General features: G+C 45.0%; 2 protein-coding genes across 3 annotated transcripts in view; both read right to left on the bottom strand.

Moving 5' to 3' along the window:
* The window catches only part of PTAFR (platelet activating factor receptor), a 32,031-nt gene extending 25,266 nt beyond the window's left edge, over nucleotides 1–6,765 (bottom strand). Inside the window, exons 1-2 of one of the 2 annotated variants that reach the window (XM_004455701.3) lie at nucleotides 6,589–6,765; nucleotides 1,356–1,429 (exon numbers count right to left, since the gene is read on the bottom strand). The gene's annotated coding sequence lies outside the window, so the exon portion shown is untranslated. The remainder of the gene's footprint in view (nucleotides 1–1,355; nucleotides 1,430–6,588) is intronic. The other variant, XM_004455702.3, reaches the window with a different exon arrangement.
* Nucleotides 6,766–11,611: 4,846 nt separating this feature from the next.
* DNAJC8 (DnaJ heat shock protein family (Hsp40) member C8) overlaps nucleotides 11,612–22,197 on the bottom strand; it is a 29,843-nt gene continuing 19,257 nt past the window's right edge. The window contains exons 7-9 of the mRNA XM_004455700.4: nucleotides 14,983–15,074; nucleotides 13,509–13,584; nucleotides 11,612–12,447 (exon numbers count right to left, since the gene is read on the bottom strand). Of these exons, the coding sequence (XP_004455757.1) occupies nucleotides 12,325–12,447; nucleotides 13,509–13,584; nucleotides 14,983–15,074 (291 nt within the window). The 3' untranslated portion in view covers nucleotides 11,612–12,324. The remainder of the gene's footprint in view (nucleotides 12,448–13,508; nucleotides 13,585–14,982; nucleotides 15,075–22,197) is intronic.

Here is a 22,197-nt window from a genome sequence, read left to right as displayed (position 1 = left end):
AAAACGAGGCTCCAGGCTCCGGGCTCTGGCCTCAGCTTGCCACCACCATCTTGAGCCTGGCGATTTGTGTCGGTGAAATGCGGCGCCCCACCCACCTCCAAGCCCTGGTCCACAGAGCTGGCATCAGAAGCTCCACCTCCCGCCACAACATATTACGTTATCATCCCTTTAGTCACTGCATATTTTCCAAGCATCTACTCCACCTGTGCTAAGGGTAAGGGTAAAACAACAAGTAAAACAAATCCCTCGTCCTCAAGGCACCCACGCTGACAATTACAGCACCACTTCTAGTGGTAACGCATTTGCTCGTGTTTATGCACCATTTTACAACTGACAGAGCACTTTCTCGCTCAGCCTCTTACTTCATCCTCCCACAAACCAACAAGGTCAGTATTATAAACCCCAATCTACTAAAGGAGGAAACCCAGGCTCCTGAAGGGTCCAAAGTCGCAGCTTGTAAGCAAGAGCTGAAAATCAAATCCCTAGTGGCCATGTGAGGTCCAGGGCTATTTCTTCACCCCAGGACGGACTTCTTTCCCAGGCTGGGCCGTCAGTACCTAAAGCAGAAACCACCTCCACGTGATCTCACCAAACACCGGGAACACAGCTGTGTATTCAACTGGAGCCAAGTCAGAGCTGTCTGAACACTTGGGGAGAGACTCCTCCGGTTCCCTCGTTCTTCACCGGTCTGCGAGTACCGGGCAGCCCCTCCCTGCCAACCCCACGCCTGGACCCCTGCCAGAGAGGAGCAGGGGACAGTCTGAACCATCCCTGGCGGCTGGGGAACGCTGATGGGGAATCTGGCTGTGCGTGTGGCTCTTTGTACCAATTACCTTGTTATCTTCATCTCCCCCCTGGGAAAACCCAGCATTTAGTGGACTCCTAAGTGTCTAGCCCTAGGCCAGCCCCTTTACCCCTTATGATAATTCTCATTAGACAATTGAGGAAAGTGAGGCTCAGAGAGAGGTGTAGCTTGGGCAAGATCCCACAACTTAATAGATGGTAGTCAGTTCCCTAGACCTAGATAACCCCCACCCATCACCATCATCACCCCACCCAGCCACCCCAGGAGCTCTGTGAGGGCACCTGAGCACTGCCTTGGCCTCAGGGAACCAGAGAAGGGAGCTGGGTTCCCTCTGGAAAATTTGGCCATGAGAGAAGTTTTTTCTAAACATGAAGCACTGGGCCTGAGAAAGGTGCCAGAACCGTCTCTTCAAACAGAACCCCACATTTGTTAAGGCGCAGTCTGGGGGCATAACCTTGGCCTCCCGAGGACGCTGTCCTATGCTTCCCCCTTGCCCAGCCAGGGTGGAGACCATGCTCCTCCCCCCCCTGCCACCACCACCACTCCTTACCTCTTCCAGGGGCAGCAGCTGCCCTGGGAGCGTCTCTGCCTGGGCCCCGGCCTCAGCCCCAGCCTCTGTGACAGCTGGAAATTGCAGAAATGAGGAAACAGTACAACCCTGCCAAGTCACCCTTGGGAGGAAATGCCGTGACCCTAGGGCCCCCCGACGGATGCCACAGGAACATCCAGGCTGGGCCACTTGCACCCTGGGCGCTGCTCCACGACAGAGGCCGAGCAGAGAGCTGGGGGGCGGGGACAGGGGCATGCCCAGGAGCTGGGGCGACAGCGAGAAAGAGCAAGATATTGCAAGGGCGTGCACTCAAAAGACGGAGAAACTGAGAGAGAAGAAATGAGTGGCTGAGAAAACAGAATGAGAAGGGAGGAGGGAGAGAGGGAGTCAGGAAAAAAAATGAGAGAGGGCGGAGGAAGAGATGGAGGGAGAAAGGCGCGCAGAAAGCCAGCCCTGCAAACGGGGAAATGTGAAGGAAGGAGGATGCGAGGCCCGGAGAGGTCAAAGAGAACAAGATGAGCGTGTGCCTGGTGTGCATACGTGCGTGGGCATGTGGTGTGTTTGGGGATGAGAGAGAATGCAAGAAAGGGAGAGGAGGAGGAGAGAGGGCAGGAGCGAACCCCAATACAGAAAGGCTGAGGAGAGAGGAGCATCCTGGTGGCGTGGTGACAAAGGTGCCACGGGGGTGGGAGCGGGGAAGCTTCCCAAGACCCGGAGCCCAAGTGTGAGCAGCATGGAATCGCGGGTGACCAGGTGTGGGCAACTGGGGGGGGTGCGAACAGGAACACAGGGCGTAAGCGTGTGTGGATGTGTGTGAGGCAAGCGGGTGCCTGAGAGCCGCGAGTTGGACTGGGACTTGGGGGGTGTGTAAGGGAGGCGTGGACCTGAGCTTCCACCTCAGCTGCCAGTTCATGTGCTCACTCCTTCACTCAACCAACAACGTTCATGGAGCACCCCCAGGCACTGCAGTGGACCCCGTCTGAGGAAGCTAGGTCCTCAGCCCTCAGCCAATCCAGCTCCCTCCTAACAGAGAGGGAAACAGGTCCAGGCAAGGACAGAGGTCCCTCACAAGGCAGGTGCCCAGCGGAGCCAGGAGTGTAGGCTCCTGACTGCCCGTGCAGGGTCCAGCCTCAGCTCCACCTGGGTGTCTGGGCTAGCCTCCTCCTGCTGTCCCCTTATCAAAGCCAGGACTGGTTCTCAAGGGACAAACCACCTTCAAGAGGGGACTGAGGCCAAAAATCTGCCCTTCTCCCCTGACTTCACCTCCATCACACCAGGCAGACACACTCAAACCATTTATGCATATGACTCTTACACACTCACATACATTCAAGACATACCATTATACAAAGACACCCACTCACATGCACACTTGTACACTCGGGGGCCCGCACTTATCCCCTCACTCACACTTGCCCAGACTCACCTCTTTCCTCAGGCTAGTTCACCCATACTGCTCCAAGCTCACCCACCACACACAATCTCCTCAAATCCCAAACTTTTGTTTGGAACCCAGGGCAATCAAACCAGCTGTAAAAAGGCATGTGCATCAGATAGACTCCTGGAAAGAGATGACAGACGCACTCATACTGTGTCATCCAAGGATGGGGGGACTATTTAAAGAGACACGGGCAGAATTAGAGCACTGAAAGGAAATGCGTGGTCTCTGAGGCAGCTCTGCTTTTCTGTTCTCTCCTTCACTCCCCCTACCCTGGCCTTCCTGCGCCTTAACACACCAGGCACACTTCTGCCTCAGGCACCTGCTCGTTTCTCTGCCTGGGACATCTTCTCCAGATATTCACACAGTTCATCCCTTCACCACATTCACATCTTGACTCAAATACCACCTTCTCAGTGAGTCCTTTCCTAATCATCCAGATAAATTGCAGTCAACCCTCAACGCTCCCAGCACCTACCCTGCTTTCTCTTTCCCCACGACAACACATCTGACACCACGTATATTTTATTGACTTTGCTCATTGTCTCCTTCCCCGACTAAATTGTAAGCAGGCATTTGTTTGCTTACTGCTATGTCCCAATATCTGGAACACTACCTGACACACTGCAGGTACTCAATAAAATTTACTGAATGAATGAGGTTAGAGAGGACGTAACTTACCAAGGTAACATAGCTGACTGGTGGTAGAACTGGGATGGACCCAGGTACCCCAAACCCTAGCTCAACTGCACACCTGTTATGAAATCTTAAGCAACTTCTTTCTGCTCTCCCAATCTGTCCTTCATCCAGAGTGATTTAGACATGTCACCTCTGTGAAACATCACTTCTGTGAACAGCCCTTTTCTCATCTCTAAATGGAGGATAATGTGAGAAGAAGAATAACAGGGAAAGACTGTAGGTTTTGTAGTTATAGACTTGAGTTCTCATTTTAACTGTTGCCAACTCTCTGTGTGAATTTGGAAAAGCAACTTTACTTTGCTAAGCCTCAGTTTCTTAGTCTGCAAAATGAGAATAATCATATGTCCTGCACATATAGATTGTGAAGGATATGAGACCAAAAAGAAAAGAGTTATAAAGATTGGAAAGGAAGTGCAAAACTGTCATTTTCACAGACAATATGATTATTTACATAGAAAAATCAAAACAATTACATGAACAAATTTTTAGAACTAAAGAAAGACTTTAACAAGATTTCTCAGTATGAAATAAATATATACAAACCAATCACATTCCTCTAAACAAGCAATAAACGAAAATGTCATTTTTAAGATGCAATTTGTAATAGCAAGAAAAATATCTTGGCAAATTAAAAAAATTTGGAAAAGATGTGTAAGACCCTGATGGAGGAAATTTCATAGTCACTAAAAAATAATTGCATAAGAACGAAATAGAGCTATGTACCATATTTATGAATGGGACTATCAAAACCACAGACCCTGACAGCCCTAAAATAACTGGGGAAGCAGATTTCCCTGTGAGACCCCTCTCTGGAGAGGTCAGCCCCGATACTAGTATTCCTCAAGCTTCTCTTCCTCCTAACTGCAACTCCTCTCTGACTCCCTCTGGATCTCTCTGGATCTCTCTCTCATTCTCTCTTGTTCACTTTCTCAATAAAAGAGAAGACAACAAACCCTGGTGGAAAGAGCTCAAGCTTTGGAATCAGACAGACCTGGGTTTGAATCTCACTTCTGCCACTTAACAACTGTGTCACCTTGGACAAGTCACTCAAGCCTCCTGAGCCTCAGATTCTTAGCTAGTTGTCATTCTCCACTCTCCTCTTCCTCCCCTCATCTTTCCCTTCTCTGGTCAGGGCTGAGAACTACCACAGCAATGTGGGAACTGCTTTGCTCCTCCAGCGTGTAAGAGAGATCACCCCACCATGTGCCAGATCCTGAAAGAAAGTGTCAGGGATGTGGTCAGGGCCCCCGGAGTGAGAGAAGGGGAAGAAGACCCAGGCCACCCAAGGACCTGAGGACTTAAGTCAGAAGAAGCCCTAGAGCTTCTTGCCTCGCCCCTCAGCCCCTGCGGAGGGAGGCCGCTAGCTTTGCACCTGGGGGTGGGGGACGGGGAGGTGCGCTTACATAAACCCCAGAGTCAGCGCACCACTCTAGGAACAGTTAAGGCTAGAATGCCTTGAAAACGGGGTGGGTCTCAGGGACCAACTCAGTAGTTAAGAGAGGTCTCCAAGAGATAACTCACCTTTCATCCAGAGAGGGAAATTGGATGGTCAGAGAACAATAGGAGGGAGTCTTTGCACTGTCTAATCTTTTAAATCTATTGGACTTTGAACTGTCTTAATTTGTTACCTATTTTTAAAATTTTTTAATTAAAAAGGAGGTGGATTCTGGAGTAAGACTCACCTAAGTTTAAATCTCCTAGCTGTGGCACATACAGGCAAGTTCAGTTCTCTCTCTCTGAGCCTATTTCCACAGCTGCAAAATGAGATAATACCTCAAAAGGGTATTGCATAAATAAATAACGCTGCAAAAGCATTTAGCACAGTGTCCAGCTCAGAATAGGCAAGCGATAAATGCTAGCTAGCTTTTTTTTTTTTTTTTTTTTTAAATCATTCAGCATGCTGAATCCCAGGGCCATAGGAGGCAGCCTACAGATAGCTGGGAGACGGGAAGCGGACTCGGCCCAGTGGTTAGGGCGTCCGTCTACCACATGGGAGGTCCGCGGTTCAAACCCGGGCCTCCTTGACCCGTGTGGAGCTGGCCCATGCGCAGTGCTGATGCGCGCAAGGAGTGCCCTGACACGCAGGGGTGTCCCCCGTGTAGGGGAGCCCCACACGCAAGGAATGTGCCCCATAAGGAGAGCCGCCCAGCGCCAAAGAAAGTGCAGCCTGCCCAGGAATGGCGCCACACACACGGAGAGCTGACGCAGCAAGATGACGCAGCAAAAAGAAACACAGATTCCCGTGCCAGAAGACGCAGCAAATAGACACAGAGAACAGACAACTGGGGGGCGGGGGTGGGGGTGGGGGTGGGGGTGGGGGCGGGGGGGAGAGAAATAAATAAATCTTAAAAAAAAAAAAAGATAGCTGGGAGAAACAGCTTTTCTCATGCTCCCCGGCAAGGCTGAGAGCCCTGGCTCGCATCCCCCTTTCCCCACAGAGCACAAGTGTGTGAGCGGGAGGGATTGCTGGCGGTCCTGGGGACCTTTCTGGGGACTGAGGTAGTTCCAGGCCCGTGTACGGGCGGTTGCATTGGTCTGTAAGTGTGTGCATGTAGGGGGGCTGCTTCCGTGTCTCTGGGAAGCGGGTCTGTGTGCAGCGAGTGAGTGGAGCGCTGCTCCGGGTGTCACGTAAGGATCACACGCTGCATCTGTCAGGGCCGTTGTGCGACTTACGTGCCCATGCGGATGTGTGTTTCATGCTGTAGGCAGGATGCGGTGTCATCTGGTGACCGTGTACTGTGTATAGAGCCCATGGGTTGTGTGTGTGTGTTACGACTCTGTGAAGAGCCTTGAACCGTGTGTGTGGGTGACGAGGGTGTGTTTGTGTGCTGGGTGTGAGGAAACGCTGTGTCTGTTGGTGTGTGTGTGTTAAGTGTCACAAGGGATGAAAGGACATGTGCTGAGTCTTGGGGAGGAAGGTGGGCTGTGTGCCCAGGAGAGTGATGATGGGAGGGAAGCCAGAGACAGCCCAGCTCAGCCTGACGCGCTGCTGAACCCTTCAGAGCCTTTCAGCACCCTTCCGAATCGAGGACTCTGCAGGCAAGCTACGCAAAGCAGCCAGCCCTGACCCTCTCACCCAAGCCACCAGTCACTTACCTGAGAAACAGTGAGGACAGTGGTCTAGGAGGTGACAAATGAGCTGAGGGAGAGGTGGGGGCCACAGAGAGCATGTTTCCTGGACAGCTTCTCTGGGAACTCAGGAAGCAGGGCAGGGAATAGGGAGGAGGCAGAGGACAGGTCTGGGCCGAAGTGTGTGACTCACGGCACTCAAGTCTCCAATCTCTGCTCAGCAATGGCAGGATGAATTAGGAGAGGATCGCCTGCCAGCTCTGCTGAGTGGGCAGGACAGCTGCAGGAAGTCAGCTCCTTGGCAGGGCCCCCACCCAGGCTCTCCCACCCCGAGGTCACTGGAATATTCACATCCAGCCAAGAACGTCCCTGCACATCAGCTCAGCCGATAACACAGCACTTGTCCCACCCAACGCTGAGCCCCGCTGGAAGGGCTGGGCCTGGATTCACGGATGAGGGGAGGAAATGTGCCCCTTGACTGAGGGGAAGAAGGGCCCTGACCTAAGGGATGTCCCAATCCTGTCCTCAGGAAACCACCTTCTGAGGGGGGATACAGCCCTGTCCTCAGAAGCCCACATTTCCCTGGGGAAGAAGCAGCCCTGACTCCAGCCAGCCCCAATCTGATGGAAAACACCCAATGCTGCCTTCAGAAGTTGGCCTTGTTTGAGGGGACACACAACCAGCCTTGCCCACAGGAGGCCACAGACTAAGGCTTGTCCACAGCGCCCCAAACAAGGAGGTGCCTTCAGAGATACCCAATCGGCCCTGCCTTCTGAAACCAGCCCATCTGGGGGAGGCACAGTCATCCCCAGCCTCACAAACTTCCATCTGAAGACATACCCTTGCGCTCAGGACTCCCTGGCCTGACTGAAGCAAAGGAACTTAATTCTGACAAAAGCCTAGGGCTACGCCTGGAGCTCCAGCTTTCCAGTGTTCTGGGTTGAAAATTACTCTTTATCTCTACCTCACCCCATCCTCACCAGCATATCTGGTCGGACTTAGAAGGAAACAGAGGTATTAAGTCACAGAAGAAAGCAGGCCGGGGCCATGGCCTAAGGTGGACATTCTTAAATGTCAACTCGAAGGATCTGCTAGACTGGGGTTTGGTCACTGCCTCTGATACTCTGCTAACACCTCCAATGAACCTCTGAGAGCTGTAGTTTCCTGGGTCTGTAATAGGGACACACTTTTTATCTAGCCTGATGCCTGGCAAATAACAGAAACTCAGTAAATGAAAATCACTTTATTTATCCAAACTCCTGCCTAGTGACAAAGATTTGGGGGTCAAATCCTTTCCCCATCCCCTAAAGAGATTCATTTCAAGTTTTGATGAAACAGCATACTTAGTTGGAGAACTTGCTGAAAATGAAGGTTTGGGGTGGGGGAAAGCGGTTTTTCAGATTTTACTTTCAGAGATTTTGATTCAGTTAAGTGGGTGGTGAGGTCCAGGAAATGTATTTTTAACAAGCACCCAGGAGATTCCAGTGTAGGTGGTTCATGGAGCCTGGAGCCAAGCAGGCTTGGAGTTTCTTTCTCCTGCAGAAACCAGGGACTGGGAGAGGGGAGTTCAAACCCTGGGAGCTCTATTTAGGTATGCTTACTATCCACACTTTGAGGATGGCTGCCCCACTGAGCCACAGGTATGACTAGGGATAGTGACATCTCTGATGTCTACTCCGCCCCCTGGAGGACTGGCTGTCCCTGCACAGTGGCTCTAAGCCTTTCTGAATTAACCTAGGAGCTTGTTAAAAATTCAGCTGTCTGGGTCTCCCACCAGACCCCACCCCGAATCCGGAATCGGAATCTTCAGGGTAACCCAAGAATATATTTTTAACAGGTTTCCCAGGTATCCCCAATCCTCTGTTCTTTCCTCCAATAGTTGGAACAAGAAATGCCATGCTGGGCTTGGGGGAAGGAGTGGAGCACCCACTATACACGTGAAACAACACACTTAAGAGACGAGGAAGCTGAGGCTCAGAGAAGTTTCAAAACTTGCGCAAGGTCTCTCAGTAGTGGAGCCAAGATCCAAACTCCAGTCTGTCTGACACCAAATTAAGGCCTGTTGTCATTGTTTGCAAGATTTGTTTGTTGCTGTTTACAATAAACAGAATGTCACTTGAGTTTACGGAACAAAATTAGATGAGGTGTTTTCACCCCCATTTTACCAAAGAGGAAGAAGCTAAAGCCTGGAGAGGTGAAATGACTTGCAAGGGTCACAAAACTATAAGTGGCAGAGCAGCTAGGAAGGTGACTCCAAGCCACGTGCTCATCCCGCAGTACCCAGGGCAGAGTTCTGAGCCCCGATTCCAATGGCAAGAAGCACTGATAACCAACAGCAAGAAGGCAGATGAGCCAGGTGTGCTAGGACAGGGATTGAGGGCGTGGGGGGGGAGGAAATGGAGAGGGAGCAAATTCTGCTTCTCTGAGATTCTGCCCTCAGGAGCAGGCTCCAATTCATTTGCAGCCTCCCGCTCACTTCCTCTTACCTTCACCCGGGCCCCAGGGCAGCCAGAGGTGCCAGCAGTTCAGGCTGGGCTTGGCTGCCTCAGGAAACCGCTGAGGCCACAAAGGATGGGGGGAGGGGGGCGCTGGAAGGGCTCGGCCTGGCTGGACTGCCAAAGGTGGCAACTGGTACTTTGGTAGTGAACCTGATTTTAAAGAGGTCCGATTCCCACTTTTCACACAAAGAAGCTGAGGCTTACAGCTGAAGATGTTTGCCCAAATGCCAGGATTCCAACCCTGTCTGGCTCCTTCTGCTTCATCCCTTCCCACAGTAGACCTACTGGCAGCAGCTGGCTGAGCACTGGGAGATAGGCACGAGGGGGCTGGTTATCTCCGCCACTATTCACAGCACACCATGGGAAGAGGAGTGAACTGGCTCACCCAGGTTTTCATTCTCTCCAGGCCTTCCAGGGACCTGCTCCTCCATGACCCTTTCCTGCACAAAGTTCCCCGGAACCCATGCATGGGCCAAGAGGATACTGATGCTGCCAGAGCCCCTGCCCTCCCCTAGAGGCCAGTCTTGACTAAGCCTCCCTTAAATCCATGCCCAGCCCACCAGCCCCTCCCTAGCTAAGGTCATCACTGAAAAGACTGCTCCGGGTAAAGGTATGAGAATGGGCTGGGACCACTGCTGATCTTTCAGCTGGGTCTGTGGCTAAAATGTGCTAAATATGCGCCAGAAAGGAAATAGGAAGACCTTGGTCCCTCTGGGAAAATGGACCGTCCTGAATGAAACTCAAATTCTTTAATATGACATTATGATCCCCCTGGTTTTATCTCACCTCACCTCTATGCATGACTTTCAGTTCCATAATTGGGTCATGCTTTCACCTCTAGACCTTTGCAGACAGTTTCCTCTGACTCAAACATTTTCCCCTCAATCCTACTGCCTGTGCTAGATGCTGTTTTGCCCCCAGCAACCGTTCTATTCTTCTGGTCAAGAAAACATTTTTATTGGCAACAGCCAGTGTCCAGCCCCAAGGGATGAACAATGTTTGATTTTCCCTTGCCACTTTCCCAGTCTTCCTTAGAGGTGGCCATGTGACCCATTTTTTGGCCAGTTACATCTGGGAAAGATATTCCTGGATGACTTCTTTCTGCTTGGGTGTTGGTATGAGCTGTGGTACTGCCACAACCTTCTGGCAACTACAAGGTGACAAGCCCTCCTGAGGGGCTGGGAAAGTTTCGTAAGAGCCTGGTTCCTTAGTGATCTTGGAGTCTAAGAATACCTGAAACTGCCACCTCCATGTTTCTTGTCATGTGAGTAAAACATTTCCCTATCCTCTTATGCCTATTATTCCTTGCAGCTGAAAACATTCCTGACGGGTAACCCGAGAATGTCTTTTTAACAGGTTTCCCAGGTGTTCTCAATCCTCTTCTTCCCAACACTTGGAGCAGGAACCACACTTGGGTTGGGGGAAGGAGTAGAGCACCCACTGTGCACCCGAAGCGACACACTTAAGAGATGAGGAAGCTGAGGCTGAGAGAAATTTCAAGACTTACACAAGGTCTCTGTCAGCAGTGAAGCCAGGATCAAAACTCCAATCTGACGCCAAAATCAGGCTTGTTGCCACCATTTGCAAGATTTGTCATTGTTTACTATAAGCAGAATGTCATTTGAGTTTATGGAACAGAAATAGATGAGGTGTTTTCACCCCCATTTCACCAAAGAGAAGGAAGTTAAAGCCCAGAGAGTTGAAATGATATGCCAGGGTCACAGAGCTGTAAGTGGCAGAACAACTAGGAAGGTGACTCCAAGTCAAGCGCTCATTCCAGAGTACCCAGGGCAGAGTTCTGAGCCCTGATTCCAATGGTGAGAAGCGCTAATAACCTCCAGCACCACATAGCCTCTGAAACCTCTGACGGTGGGCGTGTGCACATAAGGTGGAGGAGGTGGGTGTGACTTTGCCAGAGCAGATAGCTGGTTCCCACCCAGGACAGTCTGCATTACCTCATGACATGTACCACACCTGCATGATGTCTACAAACTCCCCTCCATCTTGGTATAATTTCAGCCAGAGCTACTCCCATCCAGCCCTATGCTCTAATTCATACCTGTATTTTAAACATACTCAGTTGAACTTGGAAGAACAGTACAACACCCAAGCTTTTGCCCCCTCTCACAGAGATACAAGTCAAAGTTGAAGTATTGATACTACAAAACTTCCGGTTCTGAATCACCCAGTTCCTTTCATCTTCACCTTTCTACTGCTCATTGTATGGCCCTCCCAAGGACTGATCCTGCTTTCTGACAGCAAGCAGAACATTTGAGCATAGCTAAGGATGAACTGGGTGCTTTACATACACTATTTCATTTAATCCTCACAATCGATATCTTCATTTTACATAGATTACATGTGCCATCACCAATCCTCTCTAAATGCTGCTGCAGTGATTTATATTCCCATTTTGTAGATGAAAAAACTAAGGTACAGCAAATAAGTGGTAGAGAGCCTGGTCTGTCCAACCCCAAAACATTTCATGCTTGGGCCAAGCCAGACAAGGGATCCACTCTTGGAATAATACCTAAGGAAAAGTACATCAATGGTTTGGGTATAAAAATTTATTACACATACAGAGTACTACCACTAACGAATGCAGACAGCCGAGCACACAGTGGTACTTGACGGAGAACGGCTAGCTCTTTGGAAAGTGAACAGGTCTGGGTGGCTCAGAGCCTCATGCCACACTGATTGGTCAGTCAGACAGGAGGGTATATGCCAAGCAGCAAAGGGTGTCAGGGCATCGAGCAATTGCTCTGCCTGCCTGCGCTGCCTTCCCTATCTGATCTGGGGCTTTGAAGGATGCCACGTCCAGAAGCAAGCAACTTAGGAAAGGGGCTTCCTAAGGTGGGCCAGGCTTGTCTGTGAAGTCATTGCAACACCATTTTAAGCAACATATTTAATTAGATGATTTCCACAAAGTATACACGAAGTTTCTAACCATCACAATTCAGTGAAGTACAAAACATTAAGTTACAGGCTGTGGGAACAGAAGGCAGCACCAATAATGGCACCTTCCAATCCTGGTTGCTTTGGGGGTAGGAAGTGGGGAAGGTTGTTTTTTTTTTTTTTAACTGAGCCCCTCAATTCAAATGTACAAAAGGATTACTCTGATTGATAGTAAATTGTATTGAAAACAAAATGGACTAAAAAGCAAATACTACTCTATGTTGGGGTGGAGGCAGGGGGAAAGAATGAGTCCTTCAAAGCAGGAGGGGAGGCAGTCAGGGGAAGGTTCTGTGGCTGTGACCCCAAGTGGTCACTCACGCTGCTCCATTTTTACTTTTGGTGGTCTCAGGAAGGTCCGATTTTTCTTCTCTTTCTTCCCCTTTGTGTTTGCTTGGAAGTTTCGCCAGCTGTCCACACGTCCATCTCGACTTTCCTAAGCCCCAAAAACATGAGATGAGGAAGCCAGTAATGAGAGGAAAACCCTGAACCTTCCCTGCCATCCACCCATTTTCCCACCATCCAGTATGGCCCAGGCCTCTGGAATAATCCAAGAGAAAAACAGAGCAGAGCTTTTCTCCCACTTCCATGGACCCAGGAAATTGTCAAATCACTCCTCGCAGGCAGGATTTGTCAAAGGTTGGAAGAGGATGAGGGCAAAACAAGTAATACCTCAACAATAAGGCTACCACCTAGGGACTGCAGGGCAGTTTTTAGCATGTTATTTCTGTTCCTCACAAAAATCCAACTAAGGTTTATACTGCCACCAGTATTTCACAAACCATGGCACTAAGAATCACAAAGGTTAAAATCAATTACTTAAGGCCATATGACTAACCATTAGTATAGCTACTCTTTCCACCACACCTTCCTGCCACTCCCCAAAACTTGGATGGATACCCCAAAGCTAGTTCAGCCAGTTGTGCTGAGGGCCATAGCACCTCTACCTCTTTATCAAGGGGCTGTCTCATTTTCTCTCTTTTCATACATAAAATGGGACAAAAACTAAATCAACTCTGGTTAGTCAACCCCAGGCCCTAATCTCTACAGAAAAGATCAATATTGCCAGAATCCAGGAAATTGGCTAAGCCAGTTAAGGATATAACTGGCTCTAAGAAGGGCTCAAAGAGGAGTCACATTCAAAAGCCATTAAGTCTCTCTGCAGATGGGACATTGGGGTCACAAGAACCACAATTTCCACTACCAAGTCCCTAACCTAAGCAAGCACAACTCCCTAAATCAAATGCCCAAGCCATTGTTCTTGAGCCCACTCAGCAGCTGTAACCACAACAATCTCTAAAAAAACTATTCAGGGATCCTCACTGCCTTTGACTGAGGCCACAGAGATTATAGGTGGCTGAGCAAGGACCAAGACTCATTCTCCAAAGCTCCCACTCTTCCCCACAGATCTATTTTCCCTCTGACTATCCATGGGGAATGCCCAGGCACCAAGTTTCTTATTCTGGAATAAGAATCCTGGTCACCTTGGAAATTTACCTCAAAGTTTTTCTGCCACTCCCTTTCTCGTTTGGCTTTTTCTTGAGCTTCAATCTCTTCTTCTCTTTGTCGTTTCCTAGGAAGAAAGCCAGATCCTAGTTCTATTTATATATTTATATATTGTGTTAACCATACAAGTTAAGGAATCTAGCCACAGAAGCAAGCCAATAATGTAAATCAGTTCCTTACAGGATTCTACAAAGATTGTTGTCTGGCAACATGAAAGGACTTCCATGAATGTCTCATTCTAAAACATGCAGATGAGACCATGGGCCAGATACAAATAATCCTGTTATACAGAGAGACAGATACAGTCACTAAAGTTCAGCCAACAATAATCTGAAGTTTTGGGCTGTCAGCGACAAATCTATGTCAAGAACCCAGGCCAGGGAAACGGATATGGCTCAACCAACTGGGCTTCCGTCTACCCTATAGGAGGTCCAGGGTTCGATGTCCAAGGCCTCCTGGTGAGGGCAGGCTAGCCCACGTGGCGAGTGGCCTATGCGGAGACCCAGCCCACACTGGAATGCCACCCTGCGCAGGAGTGCCCCCGTGTGGGAATGCCGCCCAGTATGGGAAGGCTGTCCGATGCAGGAGTGCCAGCTGACGCAGAGAGCTGGTGCAGCAAGATGACATAACAAAAAGAGACACAGAGGAGAGAGAATAAGAGGTGCAGCAGATCAGGGAGCTGAGGTGGCGCAAGAGAATGATCGCTTCTCTCCTACTCTGGAATGTCCCAGGATCGGTTCCCAGAGCCGCCTAATGTGAACACAAGCAGACACAGAAGAACAAACAGCGAATGGACACAGAGAGCAGACAATGAGAGAGGGGGGAGAAATAAATAAATAAATAATCTTTAAAAAAAAAAAAGAACCCAGGTCACCTTACTCCAGCAACCAAGCAGAATGACCGTTATAATTGCAGAGGTTCTTATTCAAGTTCTCCAGACAAAAACTTACCCCAAATAAAGAACATTTCATACAGTAACCTCAATGAGCAAAATCTACTTATTGCTAAACATCAATCAACAATACAAAATACATAAACCAAATTAACCTCAAGATTTCTGATGAGTATGAGGAATCACATTTTAGAATAATCAATATTTTATAAATGATTACACTGTATAATACTATAACTCACCAAAGCTCAGCCAGTAGTCACACAAAAGGTTCTGGCCTCAATAACAATGACCTTAATAAATCAACCTATTTCACTAACAGGAAGTCAGGAAAAAAACACATAGTACACTTGATTATAAACTCCCTAAGGATAAGGTCTATTCAATATTTCCCAAAAGTCAGGGAGAATTTTTTTAACCCCAGTGATTCAAAAGGTTGGCTGTTTCAAATAATTTTAGATGTTCTTTGAAATGATACACTACATAATTTCTTCATTAGGAAAATCCCCAAAGAATAATATTGGCTAATCTAAGTATTTAGATATGGTTTAAATGAACCTAATTGGTATATACCTTTCATGCATCTCTTTGGCTTCTCTTTCTTTCCTTTTAATTTCCAGTTCAGCAAAGAGTTTCATAGTCTGTTTGTATACTGCTTGTTTGAACTGTAAGAAAATTAAGAATAAAAGAAAAGTAAATGTTTTACCAGTAACTTAAACCAAGTACTTTCAAATGGAACATAAGAGAATAGCAGTTAGAACCTGGAAAGGAAAGAAGATTCATTATTAAGACAACTACTTAATGATGCTGACTCTCTTTTGGGACACAAATAATACATGTACCTATGAGATTTTCTACTTTCACAATGCAGATGAGACATAAGAATTTCCCACTGTTAAAAGCCAACCTATTTTATGGTATCTGCTTTTAGCAGCAAAGCAAATTAAAACACCCATTTTCAAATTAGGTTGTCTTTTTGTTGCTGCACTGTAAAATTTCTTCATATATTCTGGATATTAAACACTTATCCTAATTTATGGTTTGAAACTATTTTCTTCTACTCTGTAGGTTGTCTTTTCACGTTCTGGATAATATCTTTCCATGCAGAAGTTTTTAATTTTGATGAAATCAAATTCATCTATTGTTTCTTTTGTGGCTTATGCTTTTTGAGAATCCACTCTCTAATATAAGATGTTGAAGATATTCTCCAATGTTTTCTTCTAAGGGTTTTACAGTTTTAGTTCTTATATTTAGGTCTTTTATCCATTTCAAGTTAATTTTTGTATATGTTGTAAGGTAGGGGTCCATTTTCATTCTTTTGCATGGGGATATCCAGCTTTCCCAGCACCATCTGTTGAAGAGACTATTCTTTCTCCATGAGCAGACTTAGCACCCTGACAAAAATCAAAATCTTTAATTAGCAAACTCAATCCAATAGTGTATTAAAGAGATTATACACCATGACCAAGTGGGATTTATTCTGAATGCAAGGATGGCCCCAACATATAAAAATCAATGTAATAAACATAAATAGAAGGAGAAAAAACAAATGATCGGGAAGCGGCTATGGCTCAATCAGCTGAGCTCCCGTCTACCATACGGGAGGCCCTCAGTTCACGCCTGGGGCCTCCTTGTGAAGGTAAGCTCACCCACACACTGCAGAGCACCACCGGGCCCGCAGACGCCACAGAGAGCCGACTCAGCAACGTGACACAACAAAAAGAAGGGAGACAGGTGAGAACACAGAAGGGCCCACAGCGAATGGACATAGAAAGCAGACAGCAAGCAAGCAAGCAGCAAGGAGGGAAATAAAAAACAAAAAAAACAGAAAAAAAATAATTATCTCAACTGATTCAGAAAAGGAATTCAACAAAAATCCAGTATCCTTTCTTTTTTCAAAGATTTATTTTATTTATTTATCCCCCTACCCTTGCCACTTGTGCTCGCTGTCTGCTCTCTGTCCATTTACTGTGCGTTCTTCCATGTCTGTTTGTCTCCCTTTGTTGCACCATCTTGCTGTGCCAGCCCTCCACGGCACAGGCCGCCAGCTCTCCGCAGCGTGGGTCAGCCTGCCTTCACCAGGAGGCCTCAGGAATCAAACCTGGAGCCTCCCATATGGTAGACAGGAGCCCAATTGTTTGAGTCACATCTGTTTTCCACAGTACCCTTTCTTGTTATAACCATGCAAAAAAGTGAGAACAGAAGGGAACTTCCTCAACATGACAAAGGCCACTTACGAATCCACAGCTCATATCGTACTCAACAGCGACAGACTTAAAACTTTCCCTCTGAGATCAGAAACAAGAAACGAATGCCCACTGTCACCTCAGCTATTCAACATTTTGTTCAAGCTGGAGCAATGGAGCAAAGGAAAAAAATAAAAGGAATTCACATTGGAAAGGAAGAAGTGAAATTATCCTATTCTCAGATGACATGATCCTATATAGAAAATCCCAAAGAATCTACAAGCTACCAAAATTAGTAAATGAATTCAGCAATGTTGCAGAATACAAAATAAACACACCCAAGTTGAGTTTCTATACACCAGCAATGATCAATATGAAAAAAATTAATTCCATTTACAATAACATCTAATAAAATAAAATACCTAGGAATAAATTTAACCAAGGAGGTGAAAGACATGTACACTGAAAACTATAAAACATTGCTGCAAGAAATTAAGGAAGACCTAAATAAATGGAAAGCGATATCCCATGTGTGTGGACTGCAAGACTTAATATTGTTAAGATGTCAACACAGCCTGAAGTTATCTAAAAATTCAATTCCTATCAAAATTCCAACAGCCTTTTTTGCAGAAATGGAAAAGCAGATCCTCAAATTCACATGGTACGTACGGCAAGGAGCCCAAATAGCCACAACTATGGAAAAGGAAAACAGGAGAAGACTCACATTCCTGCTTTCAACCTACTACAAAGCTGCAGTAATTAAAACAGTGTGATACTGGCACACGGACAGACATATAGACCAATGAAATAGAACTGAAAGTCCAGAAATAAACCCAAACATCTATCTATATTTAAAACTCTGCATTAAAAAAATTTATATGAATCTCCAAGTGGCCCAAAGAGGCAAAACAATCTTCAAAAAACAGGGTTGGAGGATTCACACTTTCCAATTTCAAACCATATTACAAAGTAACAGTAATCAAACCAGTGTGATACTGACACATAAACAAATAGATTTCTCCAACAAATACTGGAACAGATTTGAAATTGCATAAATATTCCACACACGTATGGCCAACTGACTTCTGGTCCTAAGTACATGGAGCCGGGAAAAAATAGTCTCTTCAACAAATGGTGTTGGGAAAACTGGATATCTGCAGGCAGAAGAATAAACTTAGACACTGACCTCATACAAAATTAATTCAAAATGGATCAAGGACCTTTTTAAATATAAAAAGCTAAAACTATAAAAGTCTTCCAAGAAAATATTAGGAGCAAATCTTCATGACCTGGGATTTGGCAATGGATTCTTAGAAATGACACCAAAAGCACAAGCAACAAGAAAAGCAATAAATTTTATTTCATCAAAACGGAAAACTTATTTGCCTCAAAGGAAATTACTGAAAAAATGAAAAGACAACCTACAGAATGTGAGAAAATAGTTTCAAACCATGTATAAGGGTTTAATTTCCAGTACATAGAAAGAATTTTTACAATGAAACAACAAAACGACAAACAGCCCAATAAAAAAAGGGCAAAGAACTTCCACAGACATTTCTCCAAAGAAGATATACAAATGGACAATAAACACATGATGAGATGCTGAACATAAGCTATTAGGGAAATACAAATTAAAACCACAATCAGATATTACTTCACGTCCACAAGGATAGCTCTTAAAAGAAAAAAAAAAAAAAGGACAATAAAAAGCATTGGAAAATATGTGGAGAAAGTGGAACTCTAATGCATTGTTTGTGGGATGTAAAATGGTGTAGCCTCTGTGGAAAGCAATATAATGGTTCCTCAAAAAGTTACAGAATTACCTCTAACCTGGAAATCTCACTTCTAGGTATATGCCCAAAGAGAATGATAACAGAACTGCAAACAGATACTTGTTCACTTGCAATGTTTATAGCAGCATTATTCACAATAGCCAAAAGCTGGGCCCAAGCAACTATCAACAGATGAATGGATAAACAAAATGTAGTGCACACACACAATGGAATATTGTTCAGCCATAAGAAAAATGAAGTTATAAGACATATTGCAGGGAAGCGGTTGTGGCTCAACTGATAAAAACATCTGCATACCATATGGAGGGTCCAGGGTTCAGTACCCAGGGCCTGCTGACCCATGTGGCAAGCTGGCCCGGGCACAGTGCTGCTGCACACAAGGAGTACCATGCCAAGCCGAGTTGTCCCCCGCATAGGGGTGCCCCACGCACAAGGAGTGTGACCCACAAGGAGAGCCTCCCTGTGCAAAAAAAGCGTAGCCTGCCCAGGAGTGGTGCCACACACATGGAGAGGTGACGCAGCAAGATGATGCGACAAAAAAAGCGAGTTTCCCAGTGTCACATGGCGAATGCAAGCAGACATAGAAGAACAACAGCAAATGGACACAGAGAGCAGACAACAGGGAGGGGAAGGGGAAAGAAATAAATCTTAAAAAAAAATAAAAGACATATTGCAAATGAAAGAACCTTGAAGACATCATGTGGAGTGAAAAAAGCAAAACACAAGGACAAAAATTGTATCACTTAGATGACTAGAAATAGCAAATTTTCAGAGACAAAAAGCAGATCAGAAGTTACCAGGGGAAAAAGGAATGAGGAGGGAAGAAAGAGAAGTATTTCTATGAAAAAAAATTTTTTAATTTTTTAAATAAAAGAGATATATGTGAGGTACACAGTTGTCACCAAGGAGAGAGTGATCATCTATGTTTACAGACAGGGTGGGCATGGAGGGACAGTGGACACTGCCCTGGAGGTGGAGGGGGTAGGAGAATTTGTCAACTGTACAAGTTTTAGGGTTAAAATGAAGTATGGTGTTTAAGTCTCTTATCTCTGGCATTAAAGAAAACTCAATTCAAATTCCTTTTCTGCACTGTTTAGCAGTGCACTGGAGAACTTTTGTCTGAACTTCATTTTTCCCCTTCATAAAAGGGGGGTAAATAGTACCCAATTAATAACATTGATGGGAGGATTGACAGACAATGCATATAACATTTATAGTCCAGTGTTTGGCACCTAAGAGGTACTTAATGAGTAGTAGCTACTACTATTAGGCAAAAAAACAGTGATGCAAAGGTGATACTGCATGAGAGAAAGTTCTAGAAAGCAAAGAAATGCATGCAAAATTTTGACATGACAGAAGCAGAAAGTGAGGTCTGCCTGGTAAGTAATCAATCAGTGAAAAGATAGCACAGGTCTTGCAAGATATGCTGAGTTTTATCTTATAGGCCAATGATTCTTAAGTGTTCCATGATCATAATCCTCTGTGATATGGACCTGTCCATTAAAAAAAAATGAATTCATATTATTATTCATGTTATTGAAATAATGAAAATGCTCTAACAATGATTGAAGTGATGAATGCACAACTATGTGATTATACCAAGTATCACTGATTGTACCCTTCTGGATGAATTATATGCTTTATTAACATGTATCAATAAAATTAATGTTTTTGAAAAATGAATTCAAATGTTAAAAATTTAACTGGCATAGATGTGTCTTTCATTCTTTCTTTTCACAAATATTTTATAATTATCTACTTGTGCAGGACACTAAGCTAGGTACCCCAGATATGAAATTGCTACCAGGCAGTCAAATCTCAGGGGTGTATTGACTGTGGTAGAGCGGCTAGTTGCCCACCCCCTCCATTATCTGGTCTCCCTTCATCTGCAACCTCTTAAGACACATGGTTATCCAATATATTTCACAGATTTCCCTGTAACTAGGTTTGGCCATGTAACTTAAGTTTTAGCAAAAGGGATGTAAGGAAAAATCATTTATGTAACTTCCTGGAATGTTCTTAGAGGAAGTGGCTCACCACCTACCTCTATTCTGCTGTTTGGCATATATGAAATGATGGAATACCCTTGTACTATAAGGATGGAGCAACATTCCTGATGCCAGCAAGGAAAGAGAAGACGGAGTCTTTGAATGACAAAGTACAGAGCTCCCATACCAGCCTACCCCCACCTTCCCAAAGATTATTATCCAGGAGAAAAGAAATCTCTATCTTGTTCAAACCACTATCATTTGGTGTCTCAGTTTTTACAGCAGAAACTTACATTCATTCTAACTAATATACTGACTGAAACAGGTAATACAGCATTAGGTAGAAATAAAGAGGCTTTTTTAAAAAACTATGCAATAGTCTTACAGAAAAGAGGTTATGATTAGAATTTATTAGTTACAGAAGAAGAAGTGAAGGTAAGTGATCCAGCCTGTCACACAAAGTTAATAAAATCATAGTCCCCTCCCCATTACCTTTTAATTCTTTACTTAGATCTTAAAAACAGAGCTTACAATCTTACTGTGTCTTTAAAATTTTTCCCCAAATATAAATAATTTTAAACCTATAAAAAAATACAGAAAATAATGCATCATACAGATTTAACAGGTCTTGTATCCTACAATAGGAGATACTGGAGCAAAAAGTGATGGATGGAAAAAAGCTAAGTCCCCAGATGGCTGTCGCTTCTCTTCAATATTGCTGCATGCCAGGCAACATTCAATTAAAGTAATGGTGACAAACCCTGGACCCTAGTAAGAACAAACATCAAAGGAATGAAGGCTATCTATAACAAATATTTTAGTATCTTTAAGAAGCTTCCTGATTCTTATGGATGGACAGTACTATAGTTGATTTTAAATTGTTTATATTTCTCTGCTTTTTCCAAATTTTCTATCATTAGCATGTGTTCTTTTATAATCAGGAAAAAAAAGACAACTAAAAAAGTTAGGGCTCTTATCAACTTAGGAGGACCAAGGTTACTGGTGAGAGTCTTCAAAAAAAAAACCTAAAGAGCACAACTAAAAAGAGAAAATAGGACTGAGAAGAAATTACTAAAATTACTGGTACAGCGGAAACCCCAAAACAGGTGGCTAACAGGGAAGATGACTAAACAGTTGTCAAGCAGTGTTACCACACAGTAGATGGGATCACTTAATGTTAGCAAAATCACTAAACCAAGAAGTTACAAGAGGGAAGTTTCCCTATGAGACAACATGTCTTCTGCAAATTTTTTAAAACAAGTAGCTGGTATTATTTACATATTGACAAAAATTGGGGCAAGATAGAGATGACTTTAAATGTTTCAGACTAACAAAGCAATTAGTCAAAATACTTAAACAGAATCTTTCTTGACCAATCTCCACAAAGTTAACTTCAGTGGATTAACCAATGCTCTCCATTTTCTCTGTAAAATACTACCTGACTAGTAGACAGTTGTCTGAAATTTACCAAGGACCAGCTGTCGTTTTTCCCAAAGCTGTTCATGCCAGTTGTAATCATTATTGTAGCTATGTAATTTAAATATCATAGAAACTGATTAATGTGGTTATAAAAATAAATGCTTGTTGCTTCTTTGAAAACTAAGTTGAAAACTTTAGAAAGATTCAATAAACAAGAGTCCCTAAAAATAACTGCTGTTGAATTAGGTACAGGTGACACATCTAGAAAAGACTGAAAAGAACCATAAATATCTATAGGATTTTGCTCTTGGTTTGCTTCACAAGTACCTAAGTTCTCAAAGTACTTTAAAAGAAAGTAAAAGAAATTATAAATGCTTTGTGTGTTTGGTTTATAAATTAAAG

The sequence above is a fragment of the Dasypus novemcinctus genome, chromosome 9, assembly GCF_030445035.2.
Source record: "Dasypus novemcinctus isolate mDasNov1 chromosome 9, mDasNov1.1.hap2, whole genome shotgun sequence".
In the NCBI taxonomy this organism is placed as follows: Eukaryota; Metazoa; Chordata; class Mammalia; order Cingulata; family Dasypodidae; genus Dasypus; species Dasypus novemcinctus.
Note: the sequence above shows the minus strand (reverse complement) of the source record. Positions and strands in the feature narration are given on the sequence as shown.